This window comes from Podarcis erhardii (assembly GCF_964252035.2).
Source record: "Podarcis erhardii genome assembly, chromosome: 13".
In the NCBI taxonomy this organism is placed as follows: domain Eukaryota; kingdom Metazoa; phylum Chordata; class Lepidosauria; order Squamata; family Lacertidae; genus Podarcis; species Podarcis erhardii.
Window position 1 is genome coordinate 8,697,497 of NC_138502.1, and position 26,416 is coordinate 8,723,912.

Sequence of the window (26,416 nt, forward strand, 5' to 3'; positions counted from 1 at the left end):
GAAGAACCTGCTCTTGATGATTTCAGTGGAACGTATTTCCCAGTAAAATGTATAGCATAGCACAGCCTGGAACAGTTGCAGACCTATGTGCATTTGCCTGCAAGAAAATAAAATATAATTTAAGATTTTAAAATCCACCATAGGGTAGTACCTTACAGGAACCAAACTAATTTCTCCAAAATTCTTCATAGGGCTAGATGATAAACAAAGCATAAAGGGGGAGGCAAAAACTTAGCTGCTTTTAGGCTGTGTACATACAGTACTGTACATTTAACATATATGCTTCTCCCTCTTTTTGTAAAAAAAAATTACGGGAACTATAGTTCCTCATCTGTGAAGGGCAAGCTACAGTTCCCAGGACTCTTGGCACAAAATCATTTCCTTTAAACGTATGATGTGCAGGCAGCTACAATCTCAAGACAGAATGTGGGAGAAGGTGGACAATTAAAATGAGGCTGTACTAGGAGGTCTGTAAGAGAAAATAAAATAAAGGGGCAGGTTTATGGGGCGGGATACTTTTCAAATATACCAATCAAAATTTGAGTCTAGGCACACGGCAAGCACTTATTGGCCGAGCAAAGCCGAAGTTTCGCCTCCTTTTTTAACGGGGCCCAATTGTGTTAGGGTTGCGCGCTGTCCAATGACTACTCGAGACTTTACTTACGTCATTCGCTCTTAGGCAATGGAGACTTACTTCCCCAAGGGAGCCGGATGTACGTGAAGCCACCTAATTTAGTTATTGAAACCCTTTTAGGCATCATTGGTCGCTGCCTTTAAGACCTTGACCTATCACAAACCAAGAAGAGATGAGTGGCAGGGAAGGACACCATTCATAAAAGGAAGCTGGGGAATAAATGGGTGGGGGAATAAATGAACAGCTGAAATCACTGCGAGGGAAGATTGGACTGACAGCTCAGTTGTCAAATCACAAAGCGAACAACCGGGACAGAGAGCGACACCCCTGCTAGCCTATCGCGTTTCGAGTCCCGCCTTTCACGTCGCAAATCTCTCCCTCTCCCTATTATTGCTTCGTCCTCTCCTTCACAACCTCAGCAGGCGCTTATTGGTCCCCCATGTGATTGAGAGTGAATGCTAGCCAATGAACGACGTCCATATATAAAGCCCCTTCCAATGACAGACGGTGTAGCATGAAAAGGGGCCGCGCCGCGCTACGTCCCGGCTGCGCGGCGCAGAGGCAGAGGGCGGCGGGGGCGCCATTTTGTGAAGAGTCCGGAGCGTGGATGAGGCGAAGGTATATGTGAAAGAAGAAGGAGCAAAATAAAAAGCCCTATAGATAAGGAAAACAACGCCGTTCCGGAGCTGGGGCCTCCTGGTGAGTTCGTTGCCTGGATATTAACGCCTCAGGTGGCCAAGGAAGGAGCGGCGACGTTTCTTTCCTTTTTCGCGCTTCGGCCGCGGCGGGGGGGGGGAGTTAATGATGGTACCGCCCTTTCTCTCTTGTTTTCTTCCCCCGCCACTTTGGTATCTCCCTTCCCGGCCTTCGCAGGGAAATGGGAAGATCCGAGAAATTCTCCCCCTCCTCCCCCCCCGCTTAGTCCAAATGGTACATTCCGAGCTAATTCATATGTGTTGCCTCTGGAAGAGACCATTGTGCTTGGGCGGGGGTGGAGGAGGAGGAAATAATCCTCATCCCCCCCCCCCGTTGAAAGAGGTGGCGGTGGGACAAAAAAGCCACGTGAGGCTATTGGCTTTGGTCAGGAAGTGACATTTCTGCCCGCGTGTTCCTTTCCCGTGCAGAAGGCATGGCGCCCGCCCGCCCTCTCTCCTGGCCTAATCCGGATTAGTGGTCTAATGTAGGCTGCGCTCCTGGCCACGCTTTTCTGAGCTCAGTGGGGCTGCTTCATGAATAAACATGGCTGAAGAGTTGCGGGGGTGCGCCATATATATATATATATATATATATATATATGTATGTTATTATATCCTGCCTCTTAGCCCTCACAAGGCAGTGCACAACTGGAGGAGATCCAATTGAAATGCATTTGGGTTGTTTAATAATAATAATAGAGAATAATTCTGAGGAACCAACAAGTCTCAGGAATAAGTGACATAAAAACAACTGGGAAAAGTGTAGCAGGTTGCAACAAATCGAGTTTTTGAGGCACGCTTGAAGGCTTTGTTAGCTCTGCAGGGAGGGAGTTTCAGAGCCATGGTACCACCACACTGGAGCCCACCAGCCTAATAGCTATGGGAAGGGCAGTAAGGTCACAGGCTTAGTCCCTGGTGTCATAAAGTCAGGTTCCTATAACCTTGGGAGAGGTGCTACCAGTCAGAATGGGCAGTACTAAGCAAGATGGGCATGCAATCTGATATTGTTAAAGGCTGTTTTCTGTGTTCCCCTTGTGGGCATGCAAGAACGGTCTTAGTTTTTTTTGTTTTTTTTTACAGGTACTGAGGATCATAAGAGCTAAGGGTGGTCCTTTAGAGAAGCTGGCCACAAATATTCAGAGCTTTACAGGTTAGCATCAGCATATTGAATTGAGCTTGGAAGCTCTCTAGTGACAACTGGAGTAAAGCTGTTCTTACACGCTCAGGTCTCCTGATCCTCCTTAGCCTTTGTGCCATTCAGCCTGCAAGACCCTGCAAAAATTAGAAGTCATACAGACTGTTGCTTAACTACAGTATGCTAGCATCTTGCACGGGGGCTGCGTTCTGGGGATGGTGTGTATAAGAAAAAACATACATATCTGCACCACCTCATTCGAACTGCCCTCATGTGACCATCCTTGCCTACCAGGTAAGGCAGAGAGCTCCACCTTGCTTACCAGGCTCCGGGGAGGCTCTTTTGAGATCTTGTTGCTGGGCCGTCCCAAGAGCCTCCCAGAACCTGCTAAGCAAGCCCGAGAGATTAAAAGCTTTTTTGCACTGGGAAAAGAGAACACAAAAGGCGCTATTAAACTCTGCCATGCATGCAATTAATTTGCAATATTTAATCGTGCTTAAGGTGGAAACATACTGAACTTTTTTTGTTAAAAAAAAATAAAAGTTCCGTTTGTCACATTGAGGAATACAGTGAGAAGCACGGTATGCATTCTTTAAATAAATAATCAGTTGCTGCAAAAGCAGAGTGCCTTGTGGCACATCAGTAGGTTGTGCAATGTTAAATAGATTTTCTTGGAAGTACATATTACTGAGCTTAATGTGGCTTCTTCCCAAGGAGTCGTATATAGGATTGCAGCAAGATTGCTATATTATCTTGCCTTTCTCACAGAATCCTCAAGGGGGTTTACAGAAATTAAAACAACATGGATAAAACACAGAAGTTTAAAAGTTATTCAACAGACATAGAATTAAAACAATATAAAAATAAATCTACAGTGGTACCTCGGGTTACAAACGCTTCAGGTTACATACACTTCAAGTTACAGACTCCGCTAACCCAGAAATAGTACCTCGGGTTAAGAACTTTGCTTCAGGATGAGAACAGAATTTGTACTCTGGCTGCGCGGCGGCGGCAGGAGGCCCCATTAGCTAAAGTGGTGCTTCAGGCTAAGAACGGACCTCCGGAAAAAATTAAGTACTTAACCCGAGGTATCACTGTATTAAAATACAGATAGTAAAAGCAGCACAGAACTACTTAAAGCCCTTTCTTTAAAAACAGTTCTGAAAAGGCTTTAGGAGTAAAACAAGTCACCACCTGCCAGCAGAAGGACAGTTAGGAAGGAACCAGTCTAGCTTCTCTAAGGAGTTCCAAAATTTGGGAACAGGCCTTCTCCTGCATTCCCACCAAATGTGCTTGTGAAGGTAGTGCAACCCAGAGAAGGGCCTGCCCCAAAGATCTCAGAACCCAGGAATGCTTGCATGGTCATTCATATAACCTGGACCTAAGGTCCATTTTTAGATTTGTTCATCTTTAGAGCTGTCACCCCACTCCTTGCTGCTTTTTCTGAAGGAAAAAAATCATCAGTAGTTCCATGGCCTGGTATAGATTGTTGTCAATTATTGCTCTAAATTTTGTATAATTTGGGGTGGCCTATTTATATTGGGTACGCTTTGCGTGCTTAGCAATATGCAAGCTTCTGAGTTACACAGAGGTCTTGATCTAACTAATGGGAGTCAAAAACACTTTTGTACATTGCCTTTGCCAGCTGTAATTGATTCAGTACAGCTGTGCTGCCTGTCTTGAATTTGGATTTGCGTTTTAAAAAGTTTTTTAATTGTTAAGGAATAGAATTGGGTTCAGCTCATATAGACCCCAGCTTTGGAACAGGGTTAAGTAGGGTTAACTGCTCTGCTCCTGGGGAAGCCCACAAAGCCTGACCTTGCATTTCACTTGGAATCCTTCAGAATCATGTGGCTGCTAACTGTGTTGTTAGTTTAGAAGTAATTTGTACAGCACTTATTATTGGTGAACATCATGTTGAGAAGCTACCATCCTGCTTTGAGGTAGGTCATGGTGTTCCTGTGAAAGACAGAGATAGGCAGGATCAGGAGTGAGGGTCTGGCATTGATGCCTAGCCATAAGCTAGGTTTCAAGTGATGGTTTACAGTATTCTTATTCTTATTTATTACATTTCTATACCACCTTTCACCCAAGGTTCACAGGGACAGTTCACAATATAAAAACACAGAAAATGTGTAACATAGTAACAAACAAAAACACTCCCCGCCCCCCTTTTTAGACAGTTTAATTAGCCAAACGAGAGAAGAGGGCTGTTTTCGTTTGTTGCCTAGAGATATGTAAATCACATAGGAGGGGAATAGGAACATAGTGAGGGCAGGATTCTTTCTGTATGGATAGCACCAGTGATTGCCCTTGTCCAGATGTGTAAATTGCAAAACAGTTATCCCTGGTGTGCCAAAACCCATTCATTGACTGGACAGGTCCTGGGTGCTCACTAGCTTGCAGCACGTAGCTCTTTATTAGCACCTGTAGCACTGAACTAATAGCCAATTTACTTAAAATTCCATTCAATTAGTTTTATTAGTTTGCAGCAGGAATGGGGTGGGAGGGAGGCATGAGTCTCATGATACCTTAAAGGCTACGAGCTTTTGGTGTCACTTTTTGAAAGCTGAAGCCTGCAAGTGTTCATGCAAGATTGAACTAGCTGTTCTGTAAGGAGTTGCCACAGGATTTGCACAAGACCAGGAGTTTGAATCCAAGTCTTCCACGTGCTGGGTCATGCTTAGTAGAAGAATCTGAATACATTAGCCTTCTCTCTTAACATGCTTCCTTCCATTTGTTGAGAACTTGTACAAAGGGTGGAAAGGTAGAACAGGTTGTCTGGGTTCTTCTGCCAGGGACCATGCATTGACCTCCCCCAGTAACGTTGAGGAAACGTGGCTGGAAGTCTTTCCTCCTAGCACCACCACATAACTCATCACCTGTCTCCAGAGTGTTAGTAGATCTGGTCCAAAAGAGCATTTCAGTTTGCTTGAAGCTGTCATCAAAATGTGTTTGGCATCAACAACCTTGTACCTGTTTTGCTTATCACTTTTGCCAAGTACCGTATTTTTCACTCTATAAGATGCACTAGACCACCTAGTTTTTGGAGGAGGAAAACAAGAAGAAAAGTATTCTGAATCTCAGAAGCCAGAACAGCAAGAGGGATCGCTGCGCAGTGAAAGCTGCAATCCCTCTTGGCTGTTCTGGCTTCTGGGATAGCTGTGCAGCCTGTATTCGGTCCATAAGATGCACACACATCTCCCCTTAATTTTTAGTAGGGAAAAAGTGAGTCTTATAGAGCAAAAAATAAGGTAATTCCAAAATGACCTGCCCTTCTCCCTTTGTTATTTTCCCTGCCTGTGCTGACTGCACTAAGCTTACCCTATATCCTTCCAGAGGTAACAGCACAGTAGAGAAAAGGAGTGTTCTGCCTATGAATTTCTCTTCTGAGAGACCTGGGGATTATTTATTTAAAGTGTAAATCTGGGTGGTTTATCTGCAGTACTTTCCTGGCATTTAAATGCTGGGTGGGAAGGCAGATAAAACAGTTGGGCTAGAATTTAATTGATGGTTTATCAAAATTGGTACCCAGGACTAGGATTGCTTCCAGTTTTGAACATGATGCTAAAAACCAGTGGGTGGGTGCATGTATTACACTTCTGGGGAGTGATCCATAGAGCATTAGGCTGCAGTGCCCTTATGCTCTTATGAGGTTTGTAGAGGTTGCTTCTCCTTCAGTTGCATGCATCAGAATCTCTGTGAAGTCTTCCTCCTCCATCTTTGCTTCAGGGTATCTGTATGAGCTTCAATGTACTCCACCTCCTACCACAAGCTTCCTGGTGCCTTTTGACGTCAGCTGTGAGCTTGGGGTAGCCACGTGGGACTGGCATTCTCTGCGCTGGGGAGGGAGGAACTGGGAGATGTGGGCAACGTTTCTGGGGTACCCTGACTCATCCTGTCCCTTCTCCTTTCACAGGGCAGCAAGGCGAAAACCCCCAACCCTTCCTTCACTGGAGCTCAGCTTCGTGTTTTGTTTTTTTATTTAAAAAAACCCACCCACCCCACCGCACGCACACCCCTCCCAATGTCTTAGAATGAGCCGTTTTTTTATCAAAACGGTGGCTTTGCGGCCCAGCGTTGGCCTTGCAGTGAAGCCAGAGCTGGATTGAAAGATGTTAATTTTGGGGAAAAAATCACTTTTTTTTTTTCCTGCAGCAGCTGGGTTAGAGGAGGAATCTTTTAGCCTCGCATGAGCTCACCTCTCTCAGGCATTTTTAGAAATGGTGTTCAAAGGGCTTGGATTGTTTCCTGCCGGGAGCTCTCCCCTGCCTGGTTCTGCAGTAACCGTGGCTGGAACAAGAGGGTGAGAGGGGGGAAAAAAGGACAGAAAAATGAAAGAGAGAGGAAAAAAATCGTTACTGACTTTGACCTTTTTACACCTCCGGTTTTTCTAATCTGGGCTATTTTTATTTTTGTTTTTTTACAGCGAGATTTTTTTGATCTTCAGCTACAGTAAGTTATTCAATTTTTTTCCAATTTTTTCCTGCCTTTCCACTGATTTCCTTTTTATCGTTGTTGCTAGTTACTTATTGATATTATTGCTACTATGATGGTGGTGACTGTGACTATGATGATGTGTTGCTGATGGTGGTGATTAAAAAAAAATGACTGCTGATTTTTAACCGGATGAAAATGGAGTTTTTCTGAGTGGTCCTAACTGACTCTGGGCTTTTAACCCCTTGGGGGGGAAAAACACAACAAGGTTTTTAAAACGCATTTTTTTTAAAAAAAGTGGATTGATCGCGTTTAACTCTTTTTTTCCCTCCCTCCCTGATTGCCTGGCTGCTAAGAACGGAACCCAATTTCTCTCCAGAACTTGTTTGAACATCTCAGGAAGTTCCTACACTTTTTTTTATTTTTATTTTTTTTAATTTTTAAATATTTGATTTCTGTGCAATTTTTCAACTGTTGCTGCAATGTGTCTGTGGTGCTGATCGCTCGCTAGCAGTGACAGCCTTCCCTTGGTCAGACCCTGCCCCCCCCCTTCCTGTCTCGTACCCTCCAGTTCCCATCTTGATCTTTTCCTCCACACCGTCCCTCCCTTACAAACGCCGTCATGGACGCCCAGTCTGGATTGGCAGTGGCAGTTACCTGCGGAGCCTTGCATGGAGCAGACACAAACCCATCTTGGCTGATGGTAAGGGGCTGAGTTGGCTTACTTCCAGGCTTCAGCAGCCATCCCTCTTAAAGGCCTTGCTGAAAAAGAGTACACACCTGCACTACAAGCAAAACTCTGTTAGCAGAGTGGACCTGTTCAGGTCTTCATTGCCTACTGGACATGCAGCCACTTTAAGGGTTAGAAGTGGGGGAGAGGGGTTGTCTGGTTTGGGGGAGCAGAACTAAGTTCTGCAACCAAGCTCAGTATATCTTGTTGCGCTGGGCTTTCTGGGTAGGGGGTGAACTGGCCAGTTTTGTGTGGTGGACTCTTTCTTTTTTTCATTTTTAAAAAGTGGCAACAAAACTACACTCCCAGAGTATAATTCTGTGTTAAACTTTGCAGTGCATGCGCACATTCTTGGAATCTTTTGCCCGTTACTTGACCCTAATTAACAGATTGGAACAATCTCTTTTAACAGTTGAGTTATATATAAAAATACTAGAGTATTTCACAGTGCCCAAGTTACCTTGATGCATTGCAGAGATTAAAAAAAGTCTCTGCCAGCAGACTTACGATAGACATGAGGAAGGCAACAGGGGCGGGAATGGATTAAGCAAGTTCAGGCAGTAGCTTTGTGAAAAGTTATATCGTGAAAATCTTTAAGGGTAGTGATGGTGGCTGATAAAGGCTCTGGTTAATAATGAAATAATAGCCAATCTTTATGCCTTGGGTACAGCACAGTCCTGGTAGCGACAAACAGAAGAAGTGCATGCTAAGTGCCAACTAAAGTCATGGGACCTCTCTTCAGAACTAAGTTTTGTAGTCATAATATGGCTTGCTGAGGCATGGTAACTCATGGACAGAGGTGTAATCGGCAGCCAGCACATTTTGGTTTGGTTTGTGAGTCAAACCCATTCATTGCTACCACCATGGCTTGCTCCCCATTGCTTTTTCCCGAGAGCTGTAGAATGTGCAGAGAGCTTGTGGACCGGGCTTTTGAAGAAAGCAGCACCCCTCTGCATCTTCCAAAAAACCTGTGGAAGGAAACCTAGTCATTCCTTGCCTCCTCCTTAGCTTGCTGCAATTTGCCAGAGCCTAACTTGCAAGAGAGAGAGGAGAGAGAGAACGTTTGTTTTTTTCTCCCAGTTGGGTTTTTGCCGAAGGCATCAGCAGAGAGGGACTCCTGGCATTTTCCGCAAAATTGCAGCTTGATGTATGAGAACCATCTATGGAAACGGATGGAAGTGACTCTTTTATCTGTGCAGGAAAGGGAATAAAGGAGGGCTAATACCCCCCCCCCATCCCATGATAGATAGATAGATTAGATAGATATTTTAAAGAGACAACCGAAAAACACAGTTGATGCTTTCTGTGGAAACGCCTGGGAGCAAAACCACTTTTCTTCTGATTCGGGGTGGGGGTGGGGAGATGTCCCTGCCCCCTCCCGGGTGAGTTCAGCTTCTGAAAAAAAGTGTCAGCACCTCCTTGCTGCCTACATCATGAATTGAACTGGACAGAAAAGAGATTACCTCTTCATTCCTCCAGAAAAGAGAAAGATTGTGTCATTTCTTCCTTTATCCCTCCCCTGTTTTTGGCAGGAGGGAGTCATGGGCTGCAAAAGCCCAACTTGCACGAGAAAGAGAGTGTGTTGTTTTTGTTGTTATTTATTGCATTTATTTGTTGCCGTCTACAATAATGTCTCAGAGTGACTTAAGATGATAAAAGCATACAGTATACAAAATACAAAATTCACCAGAAAAATAAAAGACTACACCTTGTTTCTTCCTCTGAAGCATTGGGCAGGGTGGTGGTGGTGGTGAAGAGGGGTACTTCCTTGCAAACAGGACTTGTGATGGAAGTGCAGGGATGGTCATCAGTTGGGGGTGAAGCACTCACATACAGTGAGGAGGCAAGTGGATTTATCAAACCCTGCAGAGCTTAAAGCTGGGTCTCCTTGGAGCCTTGCAGAGAGGGCCTTCTGACAGCCTTTGACATTTGGTCATTAGAATTGCTTTTGGTAGAGGATGATTAACGAAACACTCATCCCACCTTGAGGTCACACAGAAAGGTGATAGCACCATAAATCTAATTTCTGTCCCTGTGCTTTGCTGCATGTTGTCAGTCCCATATACACCACCTGCTCTTAATCCTGTTTCGCTTGCCTTTGGGTGCAGTGTATTCTGTGACCACACACACACATTTACCTTGTTTTTGATCACAAAAATCATGTGCTAGTCTTTTCCTCTGCCCATCTCAAACAAAACTGCCAGCTGGAACTGAAAGTGTTGAATCTTTTGAAAGGTCTTGGGATTTTTCCCACGACTCTACTCATTATCCAGAGGTTGCTCTCCATTCTCATCTTGTTCTTGCAATAGTCCTGTGAAGCAAGTATAGGCAGAGAGCGTTCATGAGCCTCTGGGAGTTTCATTGCTGGGCAAAGAATCTGAACATGGACCTCCAGCAGCGAAACTTAACAATCAGTCCCCCACTCTGTTCACTTGATAGCTTAGGTCTGGGTTGTCGAGTATCACATGCAACAGAACTAAATGTGCCAAGGTGAGAGCAGGAAAGTAAAAGGCTTTGCCCTGCTGGATTTTTGTAAATAGCTTGGGGGGGGGGCGGGGAGAGAAGAGAGAACGTGTTGTGTGCATGCATGCGGGGGGGGGGGGGGAATGTGGTGAGCAGCGTTGAATGTTCCTCCACGCTGAAACTTCTTTCCCAGGCTACTTTCAGATGTATTACAAGACCACTCTGAGTTTGTACATAGACGAAGTTCCAATACTGATTTATATTAGTTTCCACTGGTCGCTTTAAAAATATATTCTAAGTATAACTATGTTAACTAGGTGTGTGCAAGAGACTTGTGTAGGTGAGCAGACTCCATGTTGTTGCTCCATGTAAGTGGTTGAAATGAGGCTGGGACTCGAACCAGAATCTCATTTCCATGTTTATCAATGAATCTAAAGATCACAGCAAGGTCCTGGTGCTTTTGTCATAAGCATCTATAAATGGAGGCCCAAAGTTAGATAGCATTCCACTCACTGCTTTTTGAATGAAGTTTTGTTGAGAAAACTGTGTGTGAGAGTTGTCTCACTACTAGAAACTGGGGACAGCTTTTTGTATCTGTTTCATCTGAACTGGAGATGGGTTTTCTGTAGTTGTGTTCCTTAGAAAGCTGGTTAAAAGCAAAATTGAGGGCTGGGAGTAAAATTGATTCTACCCACAATATGCTTGTCCTTCAAACAAGGGTCCAGAGCAGGGGTCAGCAAACTTTTTCAGCAGGGGGCCAGTCTACTGTCCCTCAGACCTTGTGGGTGACTGGACTATATTTTGAAGGAGGGAAATAAACAAATTCCTATGCCCCACAAATAACCCAGAGATGCATTTTAAATAAAAGCACACATTCTACTCATTTAAAATCATGCCGATTCCCGGACCTTCCGCAGGCCGGATTTAGAAGGCGATTGGGCCGGATCTGACCCCCAGGCCTTAGTTTGCCCCATTGTCTAGCGGTTGAGTTTCTCCTGATACCAGGCTGACATGATAGATAGCCACCCATCTTGGAATACCACTGCTAGCTTTAGACACAATATCATGCACAGCCAGTGCTTGACATGGGCACAGGTGTCTCTTGTGGGAGAATGTGGGTGGTTCTGTGGCAGGCTGGTGGCAAAGCCACCTCACTTCCTTGAGTGCCTTACGAAAAATGGTCTTTGCCCTAGTGGCAATCATTTTTTTAAAAAAGGAAAATGCAGTTGCTTAGCAATACTGCTATGCCTTACTGCTTGCAGGATGGATCTGAGATTTTCCAGCATGCCTCAGGGATCATAGCTTCTCTTTCAAAGGGTTGAAGCGCTTCCTGCCAGGCGGCGTGTGTGTGTATTTTGTTGGCTGTGTGTGTGCGCATGTGTCAAGACGCTGAAATCCCACGTGACTGCTTTCCCTTCTCTGACAATCTTCCTCCTCCAGCACCAAGCCTGTGTTTCTGCTGCATACTTGAGTCATGGCCAGCAACGTCACCAACAAGACAGACCCACGCTCCCTGAACTCCCGCGTGTTCATCGGCAATCTCAACACGCTAGTGGTCAAGAAGTCGGACGTGGAGGCTATCTTCTCCAAGTACGGCAAGATCGTGGGCTGCTCTGTGCACAAGGGCTTTGCCTTCGTGCAGTACGTGAACGAGCGCAACGCTCGTGCTGCCGTAGCAGGAGAAGATGGCAGGATGATCGCAGGCCAGGTCCTAGGTAAGCGCCTTGTGGTGGTTTTTAGCTTACCCTTTTTCTTAGGCCTGGCTGAAATCATTGACCAGTTCCTTTTCTGAGCGCTTATCTTGCTTCCTTATTGCCTCATTTCATACTCAGACATAACGCACCACTCTGCTAGCAGAGCAAAACAACTACATACGCAAACCAAGCACATACTTTCGGCTCTGTATCGGAGGCAGTCTAGATGTCAGAGTGGAGGTGGCAAGTCTATAAAGAGGAGAGCAAGGAAGTCAGAATTTACAGCGAGATATTGAGCTGTGTGGAAGTGCAGAGTGTTGCCCATGTTTATTTTATTGTATTAATTTTTATTCCACCTTTCAAGGTACAGTTTCTTCTAAGGCAGCTTACAAGTAACATCAAAACATGGTAAACACACAGAGCAACATCAGAAAGGTGGGGTACAAGCCTGTCTTTCCTAATTCTCTATTGACGCCTTTTGAAGCCTTAAGCAAGTATACCCAAATTCTAATGATCCATTCCGCAGGATGGAGCAGGAGCAGGTTCCTGATTTTTTCTTTTTCTTCATCTGCCTTTCTTTCCCGAGATCCTTTCAGGGCTGTTGGTCATTTTGGGTTGGTGAGGGATAAGAAAGGCAGCTTGGAGCCTTGATTGGCTTTTATGGAAATAAGGAATGTTGATCACCATGTAGAGCTAGCCTTTAGGTCAGGTTTTTCATTTCTTCCTCTGTATGTGTGGTGTTTGTGTATGTTTATGACAGTCTTCCTGCTCCTCACAGCATCCAGGTGTGTGAAGCTAGGAGAGTGGATGTCCTTGGGCAAGTCAGCGGGGATTTGAACTAGGGTCCAGAATGTCACAACCCAGCTCGCTCTTGTGGCTACCCTTGTCTCCCCTTTTGAGACTAGCTTATATGTATTTGGCAATGCTGGGCTGGGGCAGGGAGCCTGGCAGCAACCCTCTTCTGAGCTACTCTACCCCACTCCTCTCCAAAAAGCCTGAGCGGAGCAGCTAAAGCATTTTTATTGCATTGCTCCTTCAAAGCAGTTCACCGGTTTGCCTAAGTATAGGGAAAGGAGACACAACTTGCGCAGCCCGCATCCCTGTAATATTGCAATTGGCTCATTGTTTCATTAGGCAAGACTCAGGACAAGAGTGTTTATGCAGCTCTGTTTGAAAGCCACAATTCCAAATTCCTCCAGTCGAAAAGCCACATCCCTGACCTTCAGAGAAACCAGCAGCTTTGTCTTCTCTCCCCTGCTGCCCATAGCCCTGTAAATAACAGTACAAGTAGCTTAGTAGCCCACAGATATTAATTGGCTTAGTTGCCCATTCAAGCTGTTTAGTAGTCACATAATGGCATATTGGTGCGCTTCCATTTTAGACTAGCTTTCCTTCCTAGTCACTGGGACAAACTTTCACTCTGCACATGAGACAGAGTGGAGCAGCTATTTACAAGCTTGCTCAGCCTTGCTTGTCTTTCATTCCAGTGTTTCCTCTGCCAGACAACATTTTCCTGTCACCCCTCCCCCAGGTGGTGTGGAAAAAAATTGTCTGTTCTGTGTAGCCCATCCATCCTGCAGTGAACCCTCTTTCTTTGGAAGTGCTGCTTAATATATTAGTTCTGTCACTGTGTGGCTTAGATTTAGTGCAAGGGAAAGAGTTGCACTTTTCCACCCAGCAGTAAGAAGCTGAGTGTCTGTGTTTGCAACTGGCAATTGGCTGAAGATCCTGGCCGACATGAGATGTCTTATTCAGTATCATTTTTTGCCAAACACAATGCCTTTTTTTGGTGTTCCTGCTTGAAGCTAATGGCTCATAGCTTGTCTTCTACCCTCCTGGCTCTCTTGCGACTGGGCATTATGTTATCTGTACCTTTTAGCAGCATATCCTATGCCATCCCTTAGGGCAATGTGTCCCATCCCAGAACAGAGAGAGCTCGGCAACACATTAGTGCCCAGATGTATGGCAGGCCTCGACTTGTTTCCAAGAGTTGTGAGATGCTGGCTTTCAAAATTGGCATGTCTCTCTCTGTGTGTCTCTGTTCCAGATATTAACCTGGCTGCCGAGCCGAAGTTGAACCGGGGCAAAGCTGGGGTGAAGAGATCGGCCACAGAGATGTACGGGTCAGTAGCCGCACCACCTTCTCCGTCCCCTCTAGTCAGGTTGGGACCCTTATGTTTTTTTCCCATTATTTTAACATTTCTGTTCTTTTTATTTCTCTGGCTTTGTACCCTGCAGTGAGCAATGTCTCCGTAGGTCTTAATTGTCTAGCTGGTTGCAAGGAAATGAAGCTGAGTGTGTAGAGGCGTGTGTATATGTACGTGTGCATGCGTGCAAGCAACTCCATGTGAATGTGAGAGGCCATGTGGGAGAGTGGTTTTTTATACCTGCGAGTGGCACAATTTGTTATCTTGGATCCCAGCGCAAAGCTCAGGTGGCTTTGAAGTGTGGGTGACAGACAGAGGGATTGTTGGATAAACGCAGGGTTGCCTTCGCTCTTGCACTGTGAATAACTGTGTTTAGCCTTGATATGCCAGACTGGGAATAGACTCCTGATAATGGGAAGCAAAAGAATCTCCTGTTCCGTTCAGCCCTCCTGAGCAGGATTCCTTTCCTCGGTGGTCTCCCTGAGACCTGACCATGTTTCATGTGCTTTGTCTTTCAGGTCATCTTTTGACCTGGACTATGACTTCCAGCGTGACTACTACGACAGGTAGGTTTACCTGAATGCTGTTTCCTGCATTGTACATGCTTTGTTCCTTCTGGTAAAATAGGAAAGCACCTGTACACTGTTCTGTTGTCAGCATCAAATAGATCAGGCCTTTTAATTCCCTCCTTCCAAAACATTCCAGGTGTAGCTTCCTTTTTTTGGCATAGAGTATAACAACCTGAGAATGAATTTCCGTTTTCACTCAAGGCACTTAGCCAGATCCTGGGTTCTTGCGGTGCTTGTCATATTTTTAAGAACCATCTGCTGTTAAACGGTGAGGAAGACGAGGGGATGCGTAGTAGAAGCCATAGGGATGACTTTAATGGAGATGGCAGTGTTTGAGAGAAAAGTGGAGGCATTTTTTTCTTTGGCCAAAAGGAGTCTGGGGAGGAAGAAAGGGTTTTCACAAGGGGTTGTAGGTCAGTGGTAGAGTGCCAGGTTAGCAGGTAGAAGCTCCTCAAGTACCTCCCTGCTTCCCATGTGTAGGGCTGCAAAAGTCCCTTGTCAGCAGCCCTGAAGAGCCTCTCAATGGAGGCTGGTTCATGGGTGCAAACGAAATACTGTCCCACCAACCTCCGCTGGCCCCCACCCATCCTCTTTGAACCAAATCAGGGGTTGGCTCTTTCTGCTACCTTCCTCCTCCTCCTCCTCCATCTCTTTGTTGTCATTATAGAACTCAGAAGGGAGGAGGATGAATTAGTTGGCCGTGCCTGTAGCTGGCTGTGGCTGCACCTACCTACTTCCTGCCAGTCCCCTTGGGCACCAGCCGCCACTGAAGCTGCTGCCAGTCATAGTGTCCCAATGCCAGGACTCTTGAGTTGGTAGAAAGCAGCTGCCAGGTGGATGGGGTATAAATAATAAAATTATTATTTCTATGCTGCAAGGAGCTGTCTTAACCTTCTTGCCCAGAGGATCTGCCTGATCTTCTCGGGTTGGTGTGGGGAGGGAGCTTTCCTGGGACACTTACCCATGCACAGCCTGGGGGCCACCAGTGAGCCACTGCCCCTCCCATACATCTCCGGTGCAGTTTGTCTCCAAATGCCAAGAAGGAAGGAACCACAGCCATTGAGCTTGTGCATGAGCAAGAAGCAGATTGAACTTACACAAAGGAAGATGTCACTTGGTTTTATTTTGGGGAATAGAGGGATGCATGCAGAACAGAGGAGTCATCCTCATGCGACTTCACAGAACAGGATTCTGTGGATGAGGAAGGTCCCTTTGTGCTACAGGCCTTACAAGTGCTATGGAAATAGAGCCTGCTCTCCTGAGCGAACTCTAAAGGGAGTCTGTTGGTTAGATCCCGCAAGCAAAACAATGAGTTTTGAGAAGCCCAGGGCAGAGGATGCACACATGCGGTGTAAAGCACGAAGAGGCAGTTTCAGTAGGGAGTTGGGTGCTGGCTTCCGACGATGGCAGTTTTCTCTTGTGCCCCTAGGATGTACAGCTACCAAGCGCGGGTGCCGCCTCCGCCTCCCATTGCCCGGGCCGTGGTGCCCTCCAAACGCCAACGGGTTTCTGGCAACACCTCCCGCAGGGGCAAGAGCGGATTCAACTCGAAGAGTGGGCAGCGGGGGTCGTCTTCCAAATCTGGAAAGTGTATGTGTTGAATTTTCTGGCTAGGCGCAGGTGATTTGAGTGGGGTGGGGGCCCTTTCTCTTGTACAAGGACTTAAACTGGGATTCAGAAAAGTCACACAAAGTGCCACTGAGTGGTTAAATGTTGCGGTAGCCTTACATAAAATCCTTGGGGATTGGCTAGAACTGTTCTCTTGGCAAGGCAGAAGTTCCATTTGGAACTGGGGTGAGCAGAGGGTAGATCGGGATCTACTGGGTATTGTGCAACAGATTCTGCTTCTCACTTGGTTAACAATGGCAGCAACTGAAATGATTCTTGCCCCTGAATTAGGCTACTGAATTTAAGAAAGATAGGTGATGATTTTGTGTGTGAAAAGGCCATAAGCTCAATTCAGTCCTGGTGGTACAAAACTACCCAATTCCTAGGTTCAGATGCATCCTGCTCTTGTAATTCTAATTATGTTTTTGTGCTTGGATTTTGCTGGAAGACTTCTAATTAACAAAGTAGATCTGACATGTTTAAAGTCTTCCCTGATTTGAAATGGGCCCCTGCATGCTGTGGTGGGTGATGCTGAAGCTGGCAGTGGGCAAGGGTTACCCTCTTGCCCCCCTTTTATCTCTCTTTGCCTAGCAAGCTGCTGGGAGAGGGTGAGGTCACTCTTGCCAGAGGCCTGTCCTGGTCACATGCTGTGAGCTTGGGCTGAAGGTCATGTGTATCCCTAGGGCTGCAGGTTTCCAATTCCAATTCCTGGCGTAAATTGCTGACTTGCCCATAAAGAGTGAGAAAGTTTCACTACCCTGGACTGTTCTTTATCCTAGTTTCAGAGGGGCATCTGAAAACTCCTGGAAACAGTTGCACCTTCCTTTGCTTTTCAGCACTATTTGTTTCCCTATCTCTTTTTTAATGGTGGGTTGAGAAGAAGGAACAGTGGGGAAACCTCCTCTCCCTGGGATAAATGCTTCACTTAATCTCCAGATTTATATCCGTCTTAGCTGTCTTTCAGCATCTATTGTTGAGATGCTGAATATATGTGGAATAGGCATTGAGTGCCTATGTTCAAAAAAGCTAAGCCTTTGGTATCAGTGCTTCCGATAAACAGTGTGCTCATGTCCTTTTTATTTCAGTGAAAGGAGATGATCTGCAGACCATTAAGAAGGAGCTGACCCAGATTAAGCAGAAAGTGGATTCCCTGCTGGAAAGCCTGGAGAAGATAGAGAAAGATCAAAGTAAACAGTCAAATGAAAGGGTTGGGAGGTGGATGGGAGGTGGGGGGAAGACCCTGGAAGCCCTTCACGGGCTTGGGTCTTTTGGGGGGCTGAAGGTTGTGGGAATTTGGCTTGAAGCATCTCTTCAGGCTTTATCCTTCCTCCCCAATAAAGAGAGAACCTTGTTTAGGAGGGACACGGGCTGTCTGGGGATGCATAGCTGACATGTGTAATTGTGGTGGTTTTCTAGGTGGGCTTTGGTTTTGGGTTTCCAGGAGAGCAACCTTGTGATGCTCCTTCGCTGCTCTTCAATTTAACATCTGTCCATAGCTAGGAGGGCAGCGCTTTAGCCCCTCTTTATTGTCGGTGGGGAGAGCAGCCACCTTGCCAAAGCCCTTTGTGTACAGCCATAGTTCTCCACAACAGCCTTGCAAATGAACCCATGGCAGCTGCTTGATCACAGATATGTCGCGAGCTGCCGGCCCCTTCATGCCTTTAGGCATAGGTGGCCTGACTAGGAAGAACCAACCTCCTTCCGGCTTATAAAAGCTCTTCTGCCTCTGGGATGGTTCCGGCTCGCCAGAGGCGTTTGGTTGGCTTGACGAGTCTTGATGTAGGAAAATTCCACGTGGGGCGGCAGCCCCGAGAGCTTAGGAGAGCAGGCGAGCGGTTCCGATACCCTGCTGGACCCCTCCTCTCTATATCCTCCCTTCCTAGAACTGAAGAATGACAAGTCTGAGGAGGAGCAAAGCAGCAGCTCGGCCAAGAAAGAAGAGAGCAATGTCAAGATGGAGTCTGAGACTGGGGCGGATGACTCCGCTGAGGAAGGGGACCTGCTGGACAATGACGACAATGAAGACCGGGGAGACGACCAGGTACGAAGCTGGAGGCGGCAGAGAGCCAGGAGTGAGGAGCGCGGCTCTCCCTGTTTGCTAACTCGGCCCCTCTGCCTGTCCCCTTCTCTCTCTCAGCTGGAGTCCATCGAGGGGGATGACAAGGAGCCCGAAGAAGGCGAAGACGACAGAGACAGCGCCAATGGCGAAGACGACTCCTAAGCGCACAGCACACCTCTCCTCTCTCCTCCTCAACAAACACCGACGTTCTTCTGATATTGAGCCTCTCACCAGCCCCTTGTCGGCTGCCTCCTCACTGCCCTCTTCCCTCCCTCCTTCCCAGAGCCCCGTGTGTTCATGGCGTGTCTTCTGTTGCATTTGTCCTTTCTTTCTCCTTCCCCCGGCCAGATCCCCGAAATCTCTCCTAGTAGTTCAGTTAAATCCCCTGTAATTCTCCTCTTTTAATTTTGATACCTCTTTATTGACTTAACAATTAAAAAGGACGTATTGTTTTTAGATGGCTTGCCTCTTGTTTATTTGTGGGGAGGGAGCGCCTTCGGATGCGGGCTGTGCGAATGTGTGATGTTACAGTTCTTAGCTGCAAAGGCTGACCTTCAGTACTCTGAGGCCAATTTGAATTGTGTCCCCTTTTAAGAAGGTGTTACGTATGTGTTAATACTGGTTTTGAACAGTCACCAATAAATTTGCAGAGCTCTGCAGCTCACTTCAAGGTGGGTGCTGGAAATGGGAAGACTATCATCTGGGTCCACACTAGGCTTCTTGTTGAGAAGGAAACAGTAATTGTGGACAATTTTGTGTCTTGTAAATTCACCGTTAGTCACTAATATTTTCTTGGTAATAGGGTATACTTTGACAGTGTGCGCTCGTAAAAGTAAGCGAATGCTGGTCTTGTAGAAAGCTCTTATTCAGTCAAGAAATTACCCCCCCCCCAAAAAAAAGAATGGTGGCAGCAAGGATAACTGAAAGTTTTCTGAAGTGGCTTGAGCACATCTTTGTAAAACACGTGGAAGAGTAGCTTAACATTTCCATTTTATTATCCTCCCCTGAGAACCAGTGATGCTGCAGCTATTTTCCCTACACCTAGTAACAGTTCTGGGGGCAGGGGGTGTTAGGCAGGGAAGAGGTTAGAACGGGTCAGCAAACCTTCAGCAGGGGGCCGATCCACTGTCCCTCACACCTCGTGAGGGGCCGGACTGTATTTTGGAAGGGAAAAAAATGAACTAATTCCTATGCTCCACAAATAACCCAGAGATGCATTTTAAATAAAAGGGCACATTCTACTCATGTGAAAACACGCTGATTCCCGGACCGTCTGCGGGCTGGATTTAGAAGGCGATTGGGCTGGATCTGGCCTCTGGACCTTAGTTTGCCTACCCATGGGTTAGAACGTGTGAGAACCCCGCTTGAAAGTTAAGATGCAAACGTGGTTAGTAATGTTTTAAAAAAGCACTTGGCTGCAAGCGTTGCTGAGGCAATGACTTCTGTGTACCTAACTGCAATGTGTGTTGTGCATTTGGCATGGTCCGTCCTCCTCAATCTCCCTTGTATACATGATGACATAAGTGAACATCCCAGGGTCTAAACACAGCCAAGGAAAAGTGATTTGTAGAGAAAGATATCCAACATGAATGTACAGAAAGCCACTCAATTAACACGAGTGTTTTGGGTGTTGCTGAACTCTCAGAGTTTGAAAGCAATGATATTGACACACCAGGATAGGGGAACGCCAAACATTTAAATCTATGCAGCTGCATAAAACAGATCTAGCTGTTCCTCTAAATGTTTACAATAAGTCAATATCAAACAGTAATTGATGCCCCCAACCCTGTTTGTGGTTCTGCATTTCTCTGTGAACCACCCTGAGATCTACGGGTACAGGGTGGTATATAAATTTAATAAAATAATAATAATAAAAGCTTTAATGGCCTGTAGCTGCTTTTAACAATTAGCCTTCATGTTTGGAGCATAAAAGCATAGCCACAAATAGCCGAAATATGAGAACTAAGTGAAGCACTTGCAATGGATAAAGTGAAAGATCTCGCGTGCTGTTTGTGTACTGACAAGTTGGCCCAGCCTTTTGCAGAAAAATGTCGGCTTCTAGTCAATTTGCCCCAAGTTAGGGTTGGGAATGGGGGGTGGTTTTTTTCCAGCCAGAGGGCTGCATTGCCTCATGGATAGTATTGCAGGGACCACATGCCTAGTGGTGAGTAGGGCCAGGGTAATTGGTAATATACCAACAACAACCCGCCCCCCAATCTTCTACCTTGCAAGGCAAAGACTTAATAAAGGTGAAGGGCATATGACATCTATGCAAATATCCTCCAATAAGCAGCACAGCGCCTTGGTGAGGGGTGTGCCCTGGGCAGAGCTGCAACAGACTTTTATTCAGCACTTGGTCCTGAGCTGCTCTCATCACAGCAGAGCTGGATGTCTTTGGTCACAGCCATGCGAAGGGCTCTTCAGCCAGATCTCATCACTTGGAGGAACGAGGACAAGTCGATACATTCTGCCATGCCTGATCTTGACAATGTGATGGACTCCTCTTTATTTCTCCTAGAAATTATCTGGCATAAGCGACCTGGATGGTGTTAGATATTCAGGGTGAGGTGTGCTTGGCTGCTTTTTTTACTCCTAAAATGGTGTAACACTTAGCAGAGCAAGAAGCCTAGAGGCGACCAAGGGCCCATGTACTCCAGCAATCGCATAAAATTGTAGGAATCCCCCTGCTGGTTCAGGCTAAAAAAGACCCATCTAGTCAAGGATTCTGGTCCACCAGGTTCCCAAGCAAGACCTGAGCACAACAACACGCCCCACTATGGATTTGTATTTACTAAGTGTCAATCAACACCCATCCAGGAATACCTGAACAGAGGTCTCCAATCATTTTAGGCCATTTGGATTTCTCTGGTTATCTTTGTCGTCTTTCTTCCCTGGATCAAGCTCCCACACACATTGCTTTTTCCAAAGGAACTGAGTAAAACTTGGATTCAGTAGAATTCATCTGAGCCTTGAAAAACATATAGAGCTGAAATATGAGGTGGGTGCCCTACAGTGTGTCTTTTCCTTCTCTCAAAGACTATAACGTACTTGACCATTAGGGATAAAAGACCTGTTGATTATTCTTTTCTTCTTTGGCGATCACTTGTAGCTGAGTAAGATTGTCTTCCATAAAAGCAGTTTTAACAATGAGTCTGTAAGTGACTGGAGGCCAATTCTGGATCCACACATCCTTCCACAGTGGGGATTATAACCTCAGTATCTCCCTAGTAGTCTAGGGAATTAATTATGTCTACTCCCTGAATCATCCTATAGATCAATACACTTAATTGACTAACGTTGGTTCATCATGTGAAGCTTTCCTTCTTGTTAGAAAAACGACCCCTATTGACCCCATTTAAGCAACCCAGTTTCCTTGTAAGAGCTATATATAGTTGCTTCTCTATATAAGAACCTATCATTTCCCAAGCTTGGCAACGGGTCCATCTAGCTCTCTAGGGCAGGTTTTTACTTCTCAGTCCTGCCTGTCATTGAACGCAGGATCCCTTTGCATGCACACAAAGCCTGCTTGTGCTCTATCCTCTCCCCACAGAGCGACGGACCCCCTCTTCTGTTCCAGCGCCAGCCAGCGAAAGGCGACGTTTCTACTGCAGAACCTTAGAGGGCATAGATTTCTGTCCATCGTAAAACTAATGAAACTCCCCAAATTAAAGAATCATTCTGACAACTGAGTGTGCTGGTGATGAGGAGATAACCTTTGTGCCGCTGCTAATGGGAAAGCAATTTAGATTCTGGGATTGAAGAAAACGCTATTGTGCCGCTCACACTTCCCTTTGAACATTATTTTCTCCTCTACTCTGCAACATCCATGCACCCTCGAAATGTGCTCCAGAGGCTTGTCTGACGCGCAGGGAGAGAAGGGTAGAACCCTGTTTCTGTAACGTTGGACACATGCCATAATGCCCTTCCCCCATAGTATCCCCTCACCTGTACGTTTTGAGCACCAAACTGAAAACAACTCCCACGTCTTACTGGAGTGTGGATTACTTTTGTCAGTGGTGCTGCACGTACTGCGAATTCTGTGGTTGACTTTAGGAATTAAAGATGGTTTTCTCTAAAAGCTAAAATCCGAACCTATATTTTTACTTTTAATCACCACATGCACCTGTCTATTTACAGTGGAGGCGATGCCTGCTTCCTTACATTTATTTTCGTACCAGCAGATTCATGTTGTCCCCACAGCAGGATGTGGAGTTAAAATTAGCAATTAAAAAGGGAAATCCCGCTTCCACGAAGCCAATCAATAGTCCCTCCTCGATTGCAGGAGGCTAGGCCGAGAATGAATATGATACTATTCTCGAAGAGGTAATTTCAAGTGGGATTTTTACTTCCGCCCAAAAGCACGCATACGCCAGGACTGCACAAAAATCCACTTTTGATCAGAGACAGAGATAGGATCCAAATAGCGCTTCCGCTACCATTTGCCGGAGAGTGTTTGATTGGTTAGTTTGAAATAGCTGTTCATCGTTGATTGGATAGCGTCAGTTCATGCGCACGGAGGCGTGACGGGTGTGCAAATACGTGCTTCATTGTTGAAGTTTTCATTCTGGTCGGATTTCAAACTATTTAAAGGCAGTTTTTTCGGGAGCCGTTTCGCATTCTGCGCTGGAAGCAATTCGTTAGGAGGATGTCAGGACGCGGAAAGGGAGGCAAGGGGCTGGGGAAAGGAGGCGCCAAGAGGCACCGCAAGGTGCTCCGCGACAACATCCAGGGCATCACCAAGCCCGCCATCCGCCGCCTCGCTCGCCGCGGAGGAGTCAAGCGCATCTCCGGGCTCATTTACGAGGAGACCCGCGGCGTCCTCAAGGTCTTCCTCGAGAACGTCATTCGCGACGCCGTCACCTACACCGAGCACGCCAAGAGGAAGACGGTCACCGCCATGGACGTGGTGTACGCTCTCAAGCGCCAGGGCCGCACTCTGTACGGCTTCGGCGGCTAACTGCTCCTCCGCTTCCATAGACCAGAACATCAACAAAAGGTCCTTTTCAGGGCCACCCACCTTTTCCGGAAAAGAGCCAATCGCTAACTCTATTTTACCTAACGCACTGGAATCATTGGAATAATGTCCAAAATACATAGAAACCTACCTTGAGGCATACAATCTTTTCCTTTATGGTATAAAGAGCTTTGGTTATTTTGTTCCGTTCCGACAGTGATAAGCTCAATTTCCTTGTATGCATTTTCCTTTTAAATATTTCTGAATTCTCATTGTCTTCTGTAGCGGTGGGTTGCCCACATTTTCCTAAAAAGCCGATAATACTTTTGTTTTCAGAAGCGATTACAAATGCTTGGATTTTCGTTTTGCACTAACACATTAATTATGAGTTGAGGCCAAGTGGGCGTCTCCAACGTAACTTGCTTTCAACTGCATTGTGGATCAGGGTATTGGGTAGGTTCACAATATGCAACTGCCACTGTTAAGTGATTTTAAAATAATTCTACATTATATTAAAAAATACAAGGTCTGCAGCACGATTTTAAGCATATTGTAAGGCAGGAACATATGCTTGCACCTAAATTTACTGCACTCAAGATTGAAGACGTGCATTAGATTGTAAATCTATGAATTCTGTAGTTTCAGCATACAACAGTTGCAAAGGAAAAGAACTAAAATATTCTGTGCTTAAAACACACACCTTCAGGCATTTCCAACCGTTGGTCTGCGTTTAAATGTGCAATTTCTGGGTGTATTTTTTTAGCAGAAGTACACATTAACACATACAATTTAAGAACACTCAAGCTAACAGCAAAAACTTCATAAAATACAGTACAAGGAATTTGAAAGTTCAGCAAACTGAACCAAAGGCCAAAAAATAGCTGCCGAAACCCGGGATCGAACCAGGGACCTTTAGATCTTCAGTCTAACGCTCTCCCAACTGAGCTATTTCGGCTGTATATTGGAGCTTAACCTCAGAACATCTGAGTCTTTTTTCTCATTTTAATCTCAAGTATTCTTCCTTCCTGGGGGTCGTGTAGATCTGGTGCAAGCTCTTAACTAGGGTATGAAACGTACACTTCGATTAGTCAACTTTTAACAGCACTTTGCTAATTTACAGTTTTGTCGCGGGACCCGTATACAACATACAACAGGGCAGAAAGTTCCCTAGAGAAAGAGAAGAGATCGGGGTCTAATTCTCCCCAGGAAGGAAGAAGTGCCACTGTACCAAAGAAGCGGGAAAAGGGATTGGCCTGCTATCAAAATAGTGCCGCCTCCAGCCAATGAGAATTAACTGTTGTTAAAAAAGGCCAATAAGAAAAGTTTATTTAAAACACCCAATTGCAGCGCGAGATTTGAAATGCATGGGCTCTCTTCCAATAGCGTAAGGGTAGCGTACTTCTCGTCCAATGGTAACTAAGAACTTTGGAAACTTCATTTGCATTATCCAGCCTATAAATAAAGGGACGGCGAATCCCACACTTTCATTCTTTTACTGCTTGTGCTCTGCGGAAGTGGTGATCTGATTGTTGAAGATGCCTGAACCGGCCAAGTCCGCTCCCGCGGCCAAGAAGGGCTCCAAGAAGGCCATCACCAAGACGCAGAAGAAGGGCGACAAGAAGCGCAAGAAGAGCCGCAAGGAGAGCTACTCCATCTACGTCTACAAGGTGCTCAAGCAGGTCCACCCGGACACGGGCATCTCCTCCAAGGCCATGAGCATCATGAACTCCTTCGTCAACGACATCTTCGAGCGCATCGCGGCCGAGGCTTCCCGCCTGGCGCACTACAACAAGCGCTCCACCATCACCTCCCGGGAGATCCAGACCGCCGTCCGACTCCTGCTGCCCGGAGAGCTGGCCAAGCACGCCGTCTCCGAGGGCACCAAGGCCGTCACCAAGTACACCAGCTCCAAGTGAGCTGGCCGCCCAGCTTGCGCTCGCCTGGGAAAGTCCTGCAGAAACCCAAAGGCTCTTTTCAGAGCCACCCACTTTCTTAGTAAAAGATCTGATCACGCTTTTGTGTATAAAATGCACAAGCCCCGGTGGTTTTAACGTCAGTTACAGCATAATCCAATTGAATAGAGTTGTAGGGTACCCTGCTACGCAGTATGGATAGCAGCCTTTGGAAGAGAAGTGCTGCGGGAAATGTCTCGACTTTTTCATAAGATTCAGCGCTTCAAGTTGTGTTTAGCGAGTGCGTTTGCAATGGGCGGAGGAAAAGAGTAAACGTTCCTTTAAAAGCTTTTAGAGCTTGTTTTATGTATGCAAGTTAAATAAGTCAAATAATTTAACAATCACAGTGATTTCCAAGAGTTTTTTTTTAAAATGTCCAGTTTCCTTATATATACGAAATAACGTATTTTAGAAAGGAGGAGTGGAGAAAGCGTGAGTAGAAAAGCTTAATTATGTAAGGGCAAAACATGTCCAACGGCGCTGCTTGAAAGTATAAAACAAAGGGACAATTTCAACATTTTAAATTCGCGCGCTATAAAGGGATTGGTTAGTTCCTTATTGACCCTTTACAGGTGGCAACTCAGGAATGCAGGGTGCTTTGTCTAAGGCTTAACTGTGACTTCCTCGTTAGTATAGTGGTGAGTATCCCCGCCTGTCACGCGGGAGACCGGGGTTCGATTCCCCGACGGGGAGACACGATTGTTTTCTTGACCAGTTTTATACGGTTTCTAGGCTAAAGTCCATCCATCAGCGACCATGGTCAAATACACGAGTTAAATAAAAAGACACATCTTTTCTATTTTTACTATAAAAGTGCTGCATAGTCTTCTCTTCATTAGAAAACAACACACATAGGAAAGGGAGTTTCCACTCAACCTCCACAGAAAGGACTCAGGTCTATCCCACGAAATTTATGTGTGAGGACTGACAAAAGAAAGCCCTTTACACCACACATAATTCATTATATGTATTGTCGGTAGATATGATGGTCACAAGACTAGGTGGTTTTACAGGGAGGGTTGACAAAGGAACGGGTATTAGATCAGTGATGGAACCTCCATTCTGAGGTGCAGTGTACCTGTGAATACCAGTTGTTGAGAGGGAGAGCGCAGGAGCCGGGTCTGTTGTCTTCATGCTCTCCTGGTGGACTTTTTCAAAAGCATCAGGATGCCGACTACTTAGTACAGAATATTTCACTAAATAGACCTTTGGCTTGATTCAGAAGGGTGGCTATGGTATGGTAAGTTTTGTCAATAAAAAAATAAAATTACTTTTTCATCTTTTAAACTATGGTTACGGGAGGTCCCCGTTTCCCGGGGACAGTCCCCAGATTTACAAA

At 45.9% G+C, this 26,416-nt stretch overlaps 2 protein-coding genes, 1 long non-coding RNA gene and 1 pseudogene across 8 annotated transcripts; 3 read left to right on the forward strand and 1 right to left on the reverse strand.

Moving 5' to 3' along the window:
• The first annotated feature begins 1,173 nt into the window (after positions 1–1,173).
• On the forward strand, positions 1,174–18,627 carry HNRNPC (heterogeneous nuclear ribonucleoprotein C). Of its 5 annotated transcripts, none has more exons than XM_081834983.1 (9): positions 1,176–1,333; positions 6,894–6,919; positions 11,535–11,809; positions 13,836–13,950; positions 14,454–14,501; positions 15,934–16,094; positions 17,198–17,299; positions 17,996–18,153; positions 18,250–18,627. In XM_081834983.1, the coding sequence occupies exons 3-9, from the start codon at positions 11,569–11,571 to the stop codon at positions 18,331–18,333; spliced, it is 909 nt and encodes a 302-aa protein (XP_081691109.1). In that variant the 5' UTR covers positions 1,176–1,333; positions 6,894–6,919; positions 11,535–11,568; the 3' UTR covers positions 18,334–18,627. The 5 variants fall into 5 exon arrangements, with proteins under 5 accessions (XP_081691106.1, XP_081691109.1, XP_081691110.1 ...); XM_081834984.1 differs by having other exon boundaries at positions 13,836–13,911; XM_081834980.1 differs by having other exon boundaries at positions 1,174–1,333; positions 17,996–18,627.
• On the reverse strand, positions 2,411–5,462 carry LOC309326357. The gene is made up of 2 exons (XR_014150284.1): positions 3,560–5,462; positions 2,411–3,333 (listed from the first exon to the last, which is right to left on the reverse strand). It is a non-coding gene; the product is annotated as an uncharacterized lncRNA (long non-coding RNA).
• A 4,119-nt stretch (positions 18,628–22,746) lies between the features above and the next one.
• Positions 22,747–23,295, forward strand: LOC309327133 (histone H4). The gene has a single exon (XM_081836206.1). The coding sequence runs from the start codon at positions 22,817–22,819 to the stop codon at positions 23,126–23,128; it is 312 nt and encodes a 103-aa protein (XP_081692332.1). The 5' UTR covers positions 22,747–22,816; the 3' UTR covers positions 23,129–23,295.
• A 1,319-nt stretch (positions 23,296–24,614) lies between these two features.
• On the forward strand, positions 24,615–25,089 carry LOC309327132 (histone H2B 1/2/3/4/6 pseudogene; annotated as a pseudogene). The gene has a single exon. The product of its transcript is annotated as a histone H2B 1/2/3/4/6 pseudogene (transcript).
• Positions 25,090–26,416: the final 1,327 nt, after the last annotated feature.